The sequence below is a fragment of the Protopterus annectens genome, chromosome 9.part0 (genome assembly GCF_019279795.1).
Source record: "Protopterus annectens isolate FY-2018-M chromosome 9.part0, PAN1.0, whole genome shotgun sequence".
Classification (NCBI taxonomy): Eukaryota; Metazoa; Chordata; order Ceratodontiformes; family Protopteridae; genus Protopterus; species Protopterus annectens.
Window position 1 is genome coordinate 86,562,467 of NC_056743.1, and position 14,566 is coordinate 86,577,032.

Genomic DNA, 14,566 nt, shown 5'->3' on the forward strand with positions numbered 1-14,566 from the left:
GGCATTGAGCAAAGCACAAAAGTGACAGCGGGGAACTTCGTCGTCTGGGCCTAAGCAAGTGACGCAGTAAAAATGAAAGTCGCAGTGTGGTATTTGCTTTCCACAGACGAGACAGTTAACTTTTTCTGACATCGGTTAGTGCAAGAAAAAAGGATCCCCAAAGGGGTTCTTAGCTTTAGAAGACTTCAGCTTTAATTCAGAAGACGAAACTCGGAGTGGCCGAGCGGCACTTGTGCGAACTGCTTCTGCTTCGGGCTCCGCGGCAAGAGAGACTGATGTAATGGTGTCAGCTGTCTTACTTTATACTACTGACGACCTGATGTCAGTCCTGAAGCGACAGCAACAGACACAGAAATACTATGCCTCTGGTATTCGGGCCGGCCAAGGGCTACCCTTGCAGGGATAACCCAAATATAATGAAACATAAAGAACATCCATAGATTCCATGAGACCCAAAATTCCGATGTATTCCCTCATAGTGACTGAAGTCTGAGAGGAGAACCTTACAAATAGGTTTAGGTATAGATCGATTTTCTTCTGGTGGAAGGAATGCTCTTTCAAATAAAGTCCCTGGCTGACACTCCAGGAACACCATCCTGTGTGAAGGAGTCAAAAAGGATTTTTGAATATTCTCTTTCTTAACCCAGTTAGGTTTTCAAGCTATGCAAGCAAAATGAGCACTAGTCTGTGTGTACAAAAACAGTCACCCATGCATGACTTCTTCCCAGGAGATGTACTTCATCACAATAAAGGTGGGGAGTGATTCTGAGAGGGGAACAGACTCATCATTTGGGGCATCACACCTCCCAGTTTCAGTAACATATGAACTACAGACTTGGGAAATACAGCTCTTAGCCATGTAAGCACACTACCCAAAAAATAACTTCATCAGCAACTGCCAAACTGGATTTATAAACATCAGGGATTTAAAGAGGGCATACTTGCATGGTACTGAATGCTCTCTCTGCATCCAAGGAAGACAAAAAGCACTGGTCTCTGACTACAGAAAAGCATTCAACAGTTTCAAATGGATGCGCTATGACCAAGATGATGAAAGTTCAGTTACATCTAAAGTAGTAAAAGAGGGAAGTCTAATTACCCTCTAACTAGTTGTAAGAATCTTATCAGATACTTCTACGACTGTGAGGCACAACACAGGAGAGCTTACTCTTCTATTTAATCTGTCAACAGAACTTTTAAAAATGTTAAAGGCAGATAGAGAACTTTGGGGGAGACTTATAAGTTATGGAAGTCAAATCTTCTCCCTATACTGATGATGCAGTGTCTCCCAAACCATCACTGGAAAAGGTTAATATGTCCCTATAACGCACTGCCTCACAAATCATCAGTGAAAAGGTTTACATGTCCCTATACTGATGATGCAGTGTCTCCCAAACCATCACTGGAAAAGGTTTACATGTCCCTGTACTGATGATGCAGTGTCTCCCAAAGCATCACTGGAAAAGGTTTACATATCCGTATGATGCACTGTCTCCAAAACCATCATTGGAAAAGGTTTACATGTTCCTGTATTGATGAGGCACTGTCTCACAAACCATCACTGGAAAAGGTTTACATGTCCCTGTGCTGATGACCAACTCTCTCACAAACCATCACTGGAAAAGGTTTACATGTCCCTGTACTGATGATGCACTGTTTCACAATCACTGGAAAAGGTTTACATGTCCCTACACTAATGAGACAGTGTCTCACTAACCATCACTGTAAAAGGTTTATATGTTAAGTCAGGCAGACAAAGTGCAAACCTTGTTGCCGTATTGTGTTTACTACTGACATCCACCAATATGGAGGTGGGAAAAATATTTCAAAATATGACACATCTAACCTGGCTTAAGGACAGAACTTGGCTCTGAAAAATTAATTAAGACTGTTTTGAAGAAATAAGAATAGAGTTGATAGGTTAAGTTTACTAAAGGGAACACACGCTTCTCTATATCGTATCATCTGTGTAAACTGTTTACTGGTATGATGTACCATAATTTACTCATGAAACAGTCGTCCTAGTTTTAGTTGGTGAGGGATAGTGCACTTATCTTTGTGTGACCTAGCAAGGGAAAGAATGCTCTTCTGAGTGAAAAAAACAGACTTGCTCTCAGAAGCTGGAAAAACTATGCAGGTTCTAATGCTAATTCTGGATAATAAACATCATCACCATGGAAGCAAGCATTAGACAAAATCATCCAGCTTACAAACTTCCAGTAATGGGGGCTACAAAAGCATCAAACTTATATTCTCATAAGAAGAAAGGAATTACAAGTATCCAGGTTACATGCCGTCAGGAATGAATAAATACTGAGCTACGTGTGGCTGCACCGGAATTGTAAATCAATCCAATTGTATAATATAACAAAAAGGAACACCAAACTTCCAACTGGATACAAAACAGATTCCAGTTTAAGCGCATTAGTCTCTGAAAGTTTTGAGATTTCATCAGAACAAACCCAAACCACATGCCTATGGTTATATAGTACTAGTAATCAAACAATTAAAGGAATAAAACATTTTTTTAAAAAGCTTGAAGAAAAAACCTTAAAGAAAAACAAAGTTCCATAAAAAATTATTTCGGAAGGCAGAACCATATCTACCTAACCAAAGCCTTTGCTTTTAATATTGGCAAAATTGAAATATTTTCATTAATGCCAGGTTCTACAGTCACATTTAATTTAAATTGCCATTTGAATTCACTTTGTTCTCTTTGAATTTCCTACCATCCCCGTCTAGTGGTCTTCTAAATCTTCTTCTTCTTTCAGCTTTTTCCCCGGTTAGGGGTCGCCACAGCTTATCACCTGTTTTATGGTGCTGAGGTGCCAGCCCGGCACCCAACCTTCCACAGAAGGCACACCCACGCACACCTAGGGCCAATTTGGAGTGTCCAATCCACCTACAGCATGTCTTTGGGATGTGGGAGGAAACCGGAGCACCCGGAGGAAACCCACGCGAACATAGGGAGGACATGCAGACTCCGCACAGAAGGCACCCCAGCCGAGAATCGAACCAGAGAGCCTCTTGCTGTGAGACGGCAATGCTAACCGCTGCACCACTGTGGCCGCCCTCTCTAGTGGTCTTCTGAATAACTTCCAAAATACCAAACTTTAACTTGAACTGCCTGCATTTAACTGAACGTTTATATAATGCATTATTTTCGTTATGCTTCCTAATAGCAAAAATATGTTCATAGATGCGTTTTCTTAATGATCTTTCTGTTTTACCAACATAATAAAAATTGCAGGATGTACACACTGCCAAGTATACTAGCCCTTTTGTAGCACAGTTACCTTGATGAAATATAACAGGTTTTGTGGTAGAAGGTAAAACGCACAATGGTCCTTCAAAAAAGTAATTACACTGTGCACAACATATCCTGTGGAAGTTTGGTGTTCCTTTTTGTTATATTATACAATTGGACTGGCTTACAATTCTGGTGCAGCCACACGTAGCTCAGCATCTATTCATTTGTTTTTGAAGTCCGAGTGCCTTCTTTGGTATTTTTGCTGCTGTCAGGAATTGACTACCAGGCATACGTTATTCAAGTATAATGAACAATCTCCACTATCAAGACAAGTATATCTTATTCTGACGAACATCTGATGCTACTTCCATCAGATCTTGGGAACAAAAGAGGGATATCAAGAGGAAGTGAAGCAAATCCAAGAAACATCTTCTCCAGCAGTTAAAGAATACAATGTTACGAGATGCACTGATGGTGAATTTCACATGAAACAAACTTTGCCACACATCTGTGGATGGTTCAAACAGCTTCAGGCAGGGAACCTCAACTAAATGAGCTGGGAAGCAATTGTGCCTTTATGTCTAGGAATTTACATTAACAGTGGACAGGGTGCCATGATCTGATGCCTTGGATTGCATTTCCTCCATACAGAGTATATACCTCATGCACAGTATGAACAATTCGGAATGCCTTTAAGACTGTCTCTAAGGAATTTCACCACAGTTAGGAGATTTTAAAATGTTGTACCAAAGACCTTCTTATAATAAAATGCTAACAATACAGGTAGATATAAAAACCTACTTCTTAAAAACAGTGCCAATGGTTATCAGAGGCAAAAATTCACAAACAAGGTCTAATTTGGAGGCTGAATCTTGTTATGCTAATTTGGATTCCTCTGACTAAAAGAATAGCAAGGCCTTCAATCTATCCTCTGCTTGTGCTTGAAGGCAAAAGTGCTAAAACATAATACTGGCAACACTGTCATAAAAAACAACAAAAGCCCAACATTTTATAGTGCATAAGGGAATTACTCCAATTCCAACATGGTCAAATGGAATCTCTTGTTGGTAAGGAAACTCTACGGCTTTGGAAAGTGGGACTATCAACAGGCTTTAGAAATGGCTATCAACTTGGCTTTAATCAAGTGGTTACATCCTCTCTTCTTTCCAAGGGATACTCATATCACTATCCAAGGGCTAGAATATCAAGTCTGAATGACAACAGACCATAAATATTGTACACTGAAAAGTTTTTTTTTAATCAAGACACAGACTATTTCAAGTTTCAGGAACTTGGTAAGGTTATGCTGAGGAGAACCCTTTATCCATGGAAAGCCATATCTTGGTCACCTCCATTCATCACAGAGTGTTCCCAATGAAACCCCAGTAGATGAAACTGTTTTGTTTCCTTCAGTCAAAAAGGGCAGCTAATGAATATTCACAATTACTTCTAGAAGGAAACAGGAACAAGACTTGAACCTACAAAGAAATGGAAATCCAAGTCAGTTTCAACACAGAGGAGTGAAACGACAATCAAAATTCTTTGCGACCTGTGAAGAGCCTTTGCCTGAAACCTTTAAGGAATACACAAGGATAAGATAGCCTCATGACAGCAAATCACGAAAGCCTGCTTCATACAAACAAACATGGTCATACTCCAGTACCAAATATTAAATAAGCTAATGACAGTGGAAGCGATGCTACATACTGTATGGAAAAGTCTGGGTAAAATCCAGAAAAATAACTTGCACAATATTTCTTGCATCATAGCTTGTTTATAGTTTGTTTTTTTAATGTTTTCTTACTTGCATTCCCTAAGTCATACACACATATTTTTATCTCATAAGATTTCAAAGATGCTTATTTAAAATTCTAGGATTATTAAATGAACACGCTGGTTGTATAGCTTTGCTGGTCCTGAACTATGCTGACTGTTTTGGTTTATTAACTTAAGTACATTCCATGGGGGCAGCAGCAGGGCAATCGGTTTATCAGCCTAAAACTGGCAAAGGCTGCACTAGAATGCCGACTGCATGAAGTCTATTTACAGAAACTGTAGGGAAGACCTAGCTGCTCTCTCCAAGACTTGTACTGCACAATTACTGTGCAACTTGGAAACAGTGAAGGGTTAAAGGCAAACCTCAGCCATTGTGTTACCAGAAGCAACCTCATCCTACATAGAAGAACCCTAAAGAAACCAAAGGACGTGACAGTGTCCTTTTAGTTAGATCAGCCGCATGACCACTACAGTAACTAGAGACAGACTTTACAAAGAGAAGTATTACAAAAGTGGCTATCAAGGGAGCTCTGAGTGCATGGAAATAAAGACCCATGGTAGGAGAGGTCATGCTTCTTTGAAGATTTGGGCTAGAGTCAATCTCCTCCTTGTGCCTGCAGTTCTTAAAGGAAAGTTAGCCCACTTCTTCCCATCCAACTCTCACCACAGGGGGAACAACTGGGCTAATCAGGATCCTTGAACAGGAATGACTGGGTTGCTTAACTTTCACCTACACTAGGCGATGCCAAATGTGAGGACCAACAAGATCAGCTATCAGGCAGGTCCAGTGGAAATTAAAGATGTTGCACAAAACACAGCTGCTACATCACACAAATGAGTGAGTGGGTGTATGCCATACAGATGGGCACTGTGGCAGTCCAGAGATATCAAGCCGCATGGGAACTGACAAAAGTTAAATCCACCCTTTGTTGCTGCTTGGATGCTGGCCCACCTACCTACCAAAAAGCACTCTTCCCAGCACTCATGATGTTATCAAATGGGCAATTAGATGTCAGGGCCTTAAATGGTCATCAGGCATGAGGTAAATGACCTAGAACATTTTGCAATATACTTGTGCATTATGCTGCTGTTGGTGTCCTGTGGTATTTGGCTATAAGAAATGCATGTTAGGTGCGACAAGCTGACTGCTATGTCCCTGTACACACCCAGTGTGGGAGCACTCCAAAATAAAACACTTCAGGGAAGCAGTAACCATCACATTTCTGAATGACAAACTAAATTTAGTGCACAGATTCCATTTGTGCTTTAACTTAATTGTTGCTCACCTTCAGGGACTTAATATCTTCAACTCTAACAACAAACTCGTCCCTCTCTCGGAATATGCCTTCTCCTCCACTCTCCACATCCTCTTCGTCAGTTTCACCACAGATGGCTGCAGTCTCTTGTTTTTTCGCTAGGTGTAAAGGCTGCGAGTCCTCTTGTTCCTCTTGATCTGGGGAGGCCTGCTCAAGGGTTTCCTCAAATGAGGTCTCTTGAGGAGAAGGAGAAGGAGAAGGTGAGGTGGGAGATAATGGCGCAGCTGGTTCAGGTTGTGATGGCTCAGACGGAGATTGGACGGTCTCCTTTTCTTCTACCGGTGGAGCATCTTAAAAGACAGAAGTAATGAAGAATAAAAAATGAATTATGTTCCAGTTTAGATAATCTACACCACTACTGTTCAAAGAATACAATAAAACTGTAAGACACTCTTATTGCCGAATACAAGTTGAATACAAGTTAAAAATCAACACAACAAATGCTGAAAAACTGTTGGCAACTGAAGAAAAAAAATCAGACCTGGGTAAAAACTCCAATATGAATGCAGTATGAAAGTGTTAACCTAATTCTTCCTCCATAACCTGACACTTTACTCCTTCCCATTTACCTTTGCCCCTTCTATCTCTTCTTTATAAACCTGTTTCCTGTTACAGTCATCCCATACCTAGTATATCACAGCTGTCACATAGCTAGTCTGATATGACAGGACTAGATTCTCGGGCACTGTAAGCAGCATGTCCACAATTGATAAATGAAAAAAGCATTTCCTATAACCTGATCTTCTGAAGACGTCATTTTACTCTGGAGTAGAGGAGTGTGCTCTTTGGCCAGGATTCTGAGTGTTCCCTGAGCTTGAGGAAACTGCTGCGGCCAAAAACAGCAGTTTCTGCGATTGTGGGAAATGCAAGCCGAAATGAGTAAAGACTTCATTACTTGTTTATAAGCATGTGATGTCACCACTAGTTTTGTGGAAGCTGGTGGTCCATTCACGGCATTGGCACGGGCACCCCCCTCACTCACTCTCCCACACATATGCACACATTAAAAACACACACACCACCATACTGCTTACCTCTTCTTGGAAGTTACAGAACATCCCTGATGTAGCCTCTTATTTTTCTCTGCCAGTTACAAATTCCAGATGATTACTGTCAATAATGCCGGACATTAACAGTTGCATTCTTCTTTTTGTTCAGAAAGTGCATTGTGATGCTAGACCTGCTGATCTATTAAACTGTGGCAGAGGAACGCTTTAAATTCTCCCTGGTCTCATCTAGTGTCCCTCATAGCTCCTATCTGGAAGTCCTGAGCACAGCTATTTAGTGCTACGGCAGCACACACACACACACACTCATCCAACTCGGCTATCCCAGATTTTACCTCTTATAACTGCCTTGTCCGTCATAACTTACAGACTATTAGTCATTCAATAATGTCAAGCAATGAAAAAAAAACAAGAAAAAAAAAATAATGCTGGACAGTTTCATACCTCTTTTTGTTCAAAAAATACATTATTATGCAAAATCTTTTTTTAGTTAAGTCTTTAGTTAGTGCACATCCCTAAAGCTCTGATTTGTTAATCAGCTGCTTCTTATACCAAAGGTACAGGATTCAAATAATTTTACATCACTGGAAAAATACTCTGTTCCATTAACTTTGTAAGTGACTTAAGACAATATTTAAAAAGTTACCCTGGTGTCTAATGTCTCCTCCCATACACCTTACATATTTTGTGCTGCAAAATTGAACTTTTTAAATTGCTTAAGTAATATTAAATACACACTCTAGTGTCTAGAGCACCCTTCCCAAATTCCGTCCTACTACTGATATTTACAAAATGTCACTGTTTTTTTGTTTCCTCCCCAAATACAGACTTCCGTTATTATTGCTAGTGTCCTGGTGTCTAGTGCTCCCAACAGTACTACTGGTTTTGCTTTCAAGTCTGAATCAGTTGAGGCATGCCTGTCACCCACACCCACCCATGCACCTACTCTCATAATCCCTATCTATCCCCTCTACTGCTATGACATAAGCAAGCAGGCAGACACACACACACCTTTCCACAGACACATAAATGATCTTACCTTTTATGTCATAGCAGTCAACCTCTTAGCACAAAAGAAATCTGTACAAAGCCAAAAATAATGGGCGGGGGGGACAAAGCCTCCAAAACTGGGACAAACTTTAAATATCACTCTTCTAAACTTAGAAAGTTACAAGAATAAAAAAGGTTTATGGTGTCATTCATTTTCTGAAGTATACGAAGCCGGATACTCAAATGCCTATTATTTAGTGAATTCAATCATTGATGTGTCACCAAAATCCAGAAAAATCACAAATTTTATAAGGAACAGACCAAAAATATGAGGCAAAAATGGACATTCTGTGAAAATCTAGACAGTTGAGAGGTATGTTTTATGTGCTCCTCCCACTGACTACAATGTGATAACTGCAGCTCTTCAGCTGTGTTTATTAACATGGCCAACCACGCTCTGAATCACTCGGCTGTGTAAATCCCTTAAAGTGGGCATTTCTGGAGGAAAATCACATGATTAATTAAGCTCAGGCCACTGCCCAGGAATGCCTCATCATCACTGAGCAACGGTAGTAGTATGGCAACAGAGACAGCCCACTGCAGTGATTCTACTGCCCATATAAAATCACTACAGAAGGACTACTGCCTGCGTGAAAATGTCTGTTAGGGCTTTCTGCTGGCGGGTAGCCTTTTCCAAATCCCTCTCTTTATGTGCATCTTCTTGGACTAAGCAAATGAATAATTTCAACTTTTTACTATTAAACACACTAATAAAAAGTTAAGAATAGATAAAATTTCAATGGGAAGGCATATGCTAAACGCCTTTTTTTCTCCACTATCAAGACATAAAAAATATGTCTAGCAACACTTACATCAACATTTACATAATTTTACTTGTTCGCTCAGCCGGTAATACCATGAATTGGAGCTGGCATGTCAAAAGAAAGTGCTGTTCTGGCTTGGAAGAAGAAACTACAATTACTTCACGATTTGTTCTGAAAATATTTCTTCCTTACAAACCAATAAAGTCTAATCACCATACTTTCCTCTCAGAGCTAACTGGCTATAAGAATCATTATACAGACTGACTGTGGAACTGAAGCATTGCCAAATGAGGAATATAGAAATCTAGCAGAATATACTCAACAAAGGATGTCTTGCCCAATAAAAAGATCAGGCCTTAGATAAAAATCTGAGTGACTGTGCAGTCAAAGGAAAAATATAATTAATTCACCTGGCTATCCATGTTCTAAGAACATACCACTGTTGAATGACGATACACTCTCTGGTCTCAGACAACCTCCTTACTAACAACCTCCTTTCCAATACTCAGCATGGTTTCCAACCAAACCATAGCACCACCACTGCCTTACTCTCCTTTACTAACACTATCTTTCAGCATAAAAACAATGGCCATCTCTCCTCTGCTACTTTCCTAGACCTTTCTAAAGCATTTGACATGGTCCCACACAAACAACTCATCTCTGTCCTCAAGAACCTATCCTTCTCTCAATCAGTCACCAACTGGTTTCAGAGTTACCTGTCTGACCGCCAACTATACGTTGTATGGCAGAATGACACATCTCCCCAACTACCTGTCTCCATAGGGGCTCCCCAAGGATCAATCCTTGGACCCCTACTCTTCTCTGTTTTCACCAATAATCTAGCCTCTGCCACCAAACATGGCACACTCATACAATACGCAGATGACACAACCATCATCTGCTCAGCCCAGTCCCTACCCAAACTGCAAAAAGTCACACAGGAAGCCTTTTCCTCTGTTCAAACTTGGTTATCCAATGCCCAATTAATACTCAACCCAAACAAAACTAAACTACTCATCTTCCAACCCACCAAACATACTCAAAACAACTCTCACTTTAACATCACAGCAAAAGACACCACTATATACCCAACTGAACACTCCGAATTGCTAGGTGTGGAAGTAGACCATAAACTAAAATTTGACATTCACATATCCATGACCATAAAAAAGTCCACAAAAAACTGGGAGCGTTATACAGAAATAAGCAACTTCTCACCAAAGCAGCAAATATTTCAATAGCAAATTCCCACCTTATCTCCACCCTACTTTATGCCTCTCCAATAAATACCAACCTAAGGTAATGCAATCTAAACAAGCTAGAGACCTGCTACAACAAAATTGCCAAATTCGCCACAGGGGCATCCTACCGTAGTCACCACTCTCTCTCACTTGCTGAACTGGGCTGGCTTAAACTCCCTCACCTCCTTCAATGGTATCAAATCTCACTCGCCCACAAACTAGTAAACCATCCACTAAATGTCCCATCCCTCCAGAATCTACTCCAACCCTATCGCACCATCAGACTACTAAGATCCAGCAACGAAAATCACTTGCAGATCACTAAAGCCAATAACTCTGCTAGTAAAGCACTATTCTCTTGCACCATAGCCAAATTATGGAACTCTCTCCCACCCACAATTACCTCCGTACCATCATTCACCCACTTCAAAACTTTACTAAAAGTGCACCTAAAAACATGCTGGCTATGCCCTTGCAACTCCCACTCTAATATCACCCACCCCATCCAACCACTACCTTTCTTTCCACTCCACTAACTACCTTGGTTATAGCAAGCTCAGATGCTCATAAGCCTAGTACTTATTATACAGCAGGAACTTCTTATTGTAACATTTGTTAATGTCGGTTATGTACTTCACAGATAAAGATTCTAGTTGTCTACTGATGTACTATGTTCTTCATCTGTAAATATGGTGTAAGTAATTGCTATGTTAAATTGTTAATCGCTATGTAATCCAATGTAACTACTGTCTGTTTATTTTAACTGTGGAGCTTTTCTCCCCAGGCCTCCACTGAAAATGGACCTACGTCCAGTCTGACATTCCCGGTCAACAAATCTAAGTAAATAAATAAAATAAATAAATAATGCTAGACAGGCTTCCAAAAAGATACATTGTTACATTAACAGTTTCAAAATGCAAACTCAAGTGAAAGTTTACAGAAAATGCCCACCTTCTTGAAGATTATCGGATGACATGCAGGTTATATAGCTAGCATTCCCTCAGCAAAGCCCTCCTGATATGGAGGAACCCAAGGGTCTTCCTCCTCCTTTGAGAGATGTATGTAAGAAGATGCCGCCTGCCCTGACGAATACTGAAATGCAGCCTTTTCATATTTTCTCTGCTGCAGGGATATCGACTACATTTTTGCTTTATTCCCTGGATTGTTGTTTCCTGGATCAGTTGCAGTGCTTATCATTTCTGAAGCAGCCTCAGGAATAAATTTACAACATTTTGTAAACTCAAACCATGCTACTGAACTGTGTGGTTGCACAGAGTGAGACCAGTACTACACTGCAGCATTTTTCTGCTTGACAGCCATTTTTTTTTAATCAACCTCAGAGATTCTTCTGTTTGCATGTTTCTACTACTGAGTGGATTTTTACTAATTTACAGAGACTATTTTGATTGAGTCTCCCTCTCTTCTCCCAGTTCCTTTCTTTTGCACAGGCACTTTAGTGGACCTAGTGTTTGTTCAGCCTGTCTTGGCATGCACATTCCTTTTGGTACTTGGACAAAGGTCACCTGCTTTTCTGATGATCAGAGTACCTTCAGCAGTGACTCTGGCCTTGACCCCATTTTCATTTGTCAGAGATGCTCTTTGCATTTGGTAAGATAAAACAACTTTGTTGAGATCGATTCCCTGCCTCTTCTCTTCTTTAGATGTTGAATTCTGAGAAATCTGAAATGGCCAGCTTTCCTTAAAGCATTTATAATTTTTTAAGCTTCAAAACAGATGATGCCAGTGTTACTGCAGGAAAGTACAGTTGTGTACACTTAGCATAAATGTAGATGTTAGAGTGTATTCACTGTTGCAGTCATTACATTTGGGTTATCTGCTTGCAGTAGTCAGTCGGCCTGATTAACAAAGTCTTGGGTCCTACGTCAGTTGCTGTCTCTTCTTCCGTGACGTCAGGTCGTCAGGGGTATAAAACATGCAGCCGACGTCATTGCATCAGTTTTTCTCGCCTCAGATGTCAGGTGCCCCCGTAATGGGAAGCAATTAAATCTATAAATATACAAGGTTATACCTCCAACAAAAAAGCAAACACACCAAAAAGGCTTTTACACATTGAAAAGGAGAGAAGAGGTGTAGCCAAAAGAAGTTAGGGGGCTGGAGGGAGGGTAACCAGGACTGCAAAAGTGAATACACTCGAACATCTACATTTATGGTAAGTGTACACAACTCTTCTATGTTCTTCATGTTTCACTGTTGCAGTCATCATATTTGGGTAGATTCCCAAAGCTAAGGATGGGAGGAGGCATTTAGATAGCATTAGGGCCAGCTATAAGGCCCTGCAAAACTGCAGTGGCAAAGCCAGCTCTGGATTTAGAGAAAACTAGCAAATGGTAACGCTTGGTGAAAGTATGTATAGAATTCCAGGTAGCAGCTTCTAGGATGTCCCTGGTAGGTACGCCTCTGAGAAAGGCTGTAGAGATAGATGCAGCCCTGGTTGAGTGGGGTCTGATCCCCTGGTGGGACAGGGTTTCCATGGTGCTTATAGCAGAAATGAATGCAATGGCCTATCCATTTGGAGAAGGTGTGCTCTGAAATAGCCTTCCCCTCTGTCCCTGCAGGAAATGCAACCCGCAGTTGTTCAGATTTCCTTTGAAGTTTAGTCCAGTCCAAGTAGAATCTAAGTTGTCTGTGCACATCTAAGGAGTGCAGTATCTGTTCCCCTTTGTTCTGTGAATTAGGAAAGAATGTTGGAAAATGAATGGACTGATTTAAGGCCACACTGGATACCACCTTTGGCATGAAAGAGGAACTGGTCCTGAGGGACACATTGTCTGCATGAAAGATGATGAAAGGCTCCACTGCTGTAAGGGCCTGTAATTCAGGTACCCTTCTTGCTGAAGTGATGGCTAAAAGGAAAGCTGTTTTCCAAGACAGGAATTTTAAATCTGTAGTAGCAGCTGGCTCGAAAGGAGGAAGGGTGAGTTTCTTCCAACACAAAGTTAAGGTCGCAGGCTGGAGTTAGAGCTCTCGTGGGTGATCTTAAATTTTTGGCCCCTCTGAGGAACTGCTTGAGCAGTGGACGACAGAAGAGGGGAGGTTCTGTGTTATAATGAGCTGAAATGGCTGAGGCATGAATTTTTACTGAGGAAAAAGACAGGCCCTTGTGAAGCATCTCAGTTAAGTATTGTAAACTCTGAGGTAAATTGGGCACTGCTGTGCTCATCCCTTGAGATTGGTTCCAGGCACAGAATCTTTTCCATTTTTCAGCATAAGATTTTCTAGTACTAGGCCTCCTTGCCTCTAAAATGACATCCATCACTGGTTTACTGAGGGATGGTAAAGCAGAGATTAGGTAATTAGCCAGGTTGCTAGGTTCAGTGTTTGAAGCTGAGGGTGCAGAATCTGGTTCTCCTGCTGAGATAGCAGAGTAGGAGTCTGAGGCAGGTGCCATGGGGCCAAGAGTGACACTGCGCAGGAGGGGGTACCAGTGTTGGTGAGGTCAGTCTGGTGCAATCAAAATCATCCTTGGTTTGTCTTGTTTGATCTTTAGTAGTACTTTGGAGAGCAGAGGCAGAGGAGAAAAGGCATCAACTGATAGTTTTTTTTTTTCTTCCAGTTGAAGGACAGAGCATCCACTTTCCAAGCTTATCTGTGGGGAGTCCTTGCGCAAAATATTTCCTCTTGATAGTTCTGGTCTATATCTGGGCTCCCCCCATTTGCTTGTCAACATGTTGAAAAGTTTCCACTCGTGAGGGTAGTGAAATTTCTGCTTAGTCCATCTGCCAGTGTATTCAGTTTTCCTAGCAGGAATTGAGCTTGTAGATGCACTTAGTAGCTCAAGGCTGTGTTTCACAATGCCATGGCTAGTCTGCAGAGGGAGTAAGAATGTGTACCCCCCTGCTTGTTTATGTACCATGTAACAGTGGTGTTATCCATCTTTACCATTAATTGTCCTGGAAGAATGTGGTCCTTGAAGGCTGTCTGAGCATTCTGTACAGCTAACATTTCTTTATGATTGATGTGAAGGTGCATTTGAATTGGGTTCCAATTGCCCTGAATGCACTTCCCTGCCAGGTGCGCCCCCCCCCCCCATGCATAGTCTGATGCGTCTGTTAGGGTTTGGGTGGCAGGGGGTAGTGTGAATGGTAGTCTCTTGTTTTGGTGGCAGGCCTCTGCCCACCAGAGGAACTCTAGGCGTAGGCAA

At 41.2% G+C, this 14,566-nt stretch overlaps 1 protein-coding gene across 2 annotated transcripts in view; it reads right to left on the reverse strand.

The window, feature by feature from the left end:
- Positions 1 to 14,566, reverse strand: part of LOC122811051 (proline-rich protein 12-like) — a 1,358,252-nt gene that overhangs the window by 474,144 nt on the left and 869,542 nt on the right. For both annotated transcript variants that reach the window (XM_044082594.1, XM_044082593.1), the window contains exon 6: positions 6,313 to 6,632. In XM_044082594.1, the coding sequence (XP_043938529.1) occupies positions 6,313 to 6,632 (320 nt within the window). The remainder of the gene's footprint in view (positions 1 to 6,312; positions 6,633 to 14,566) is intronic.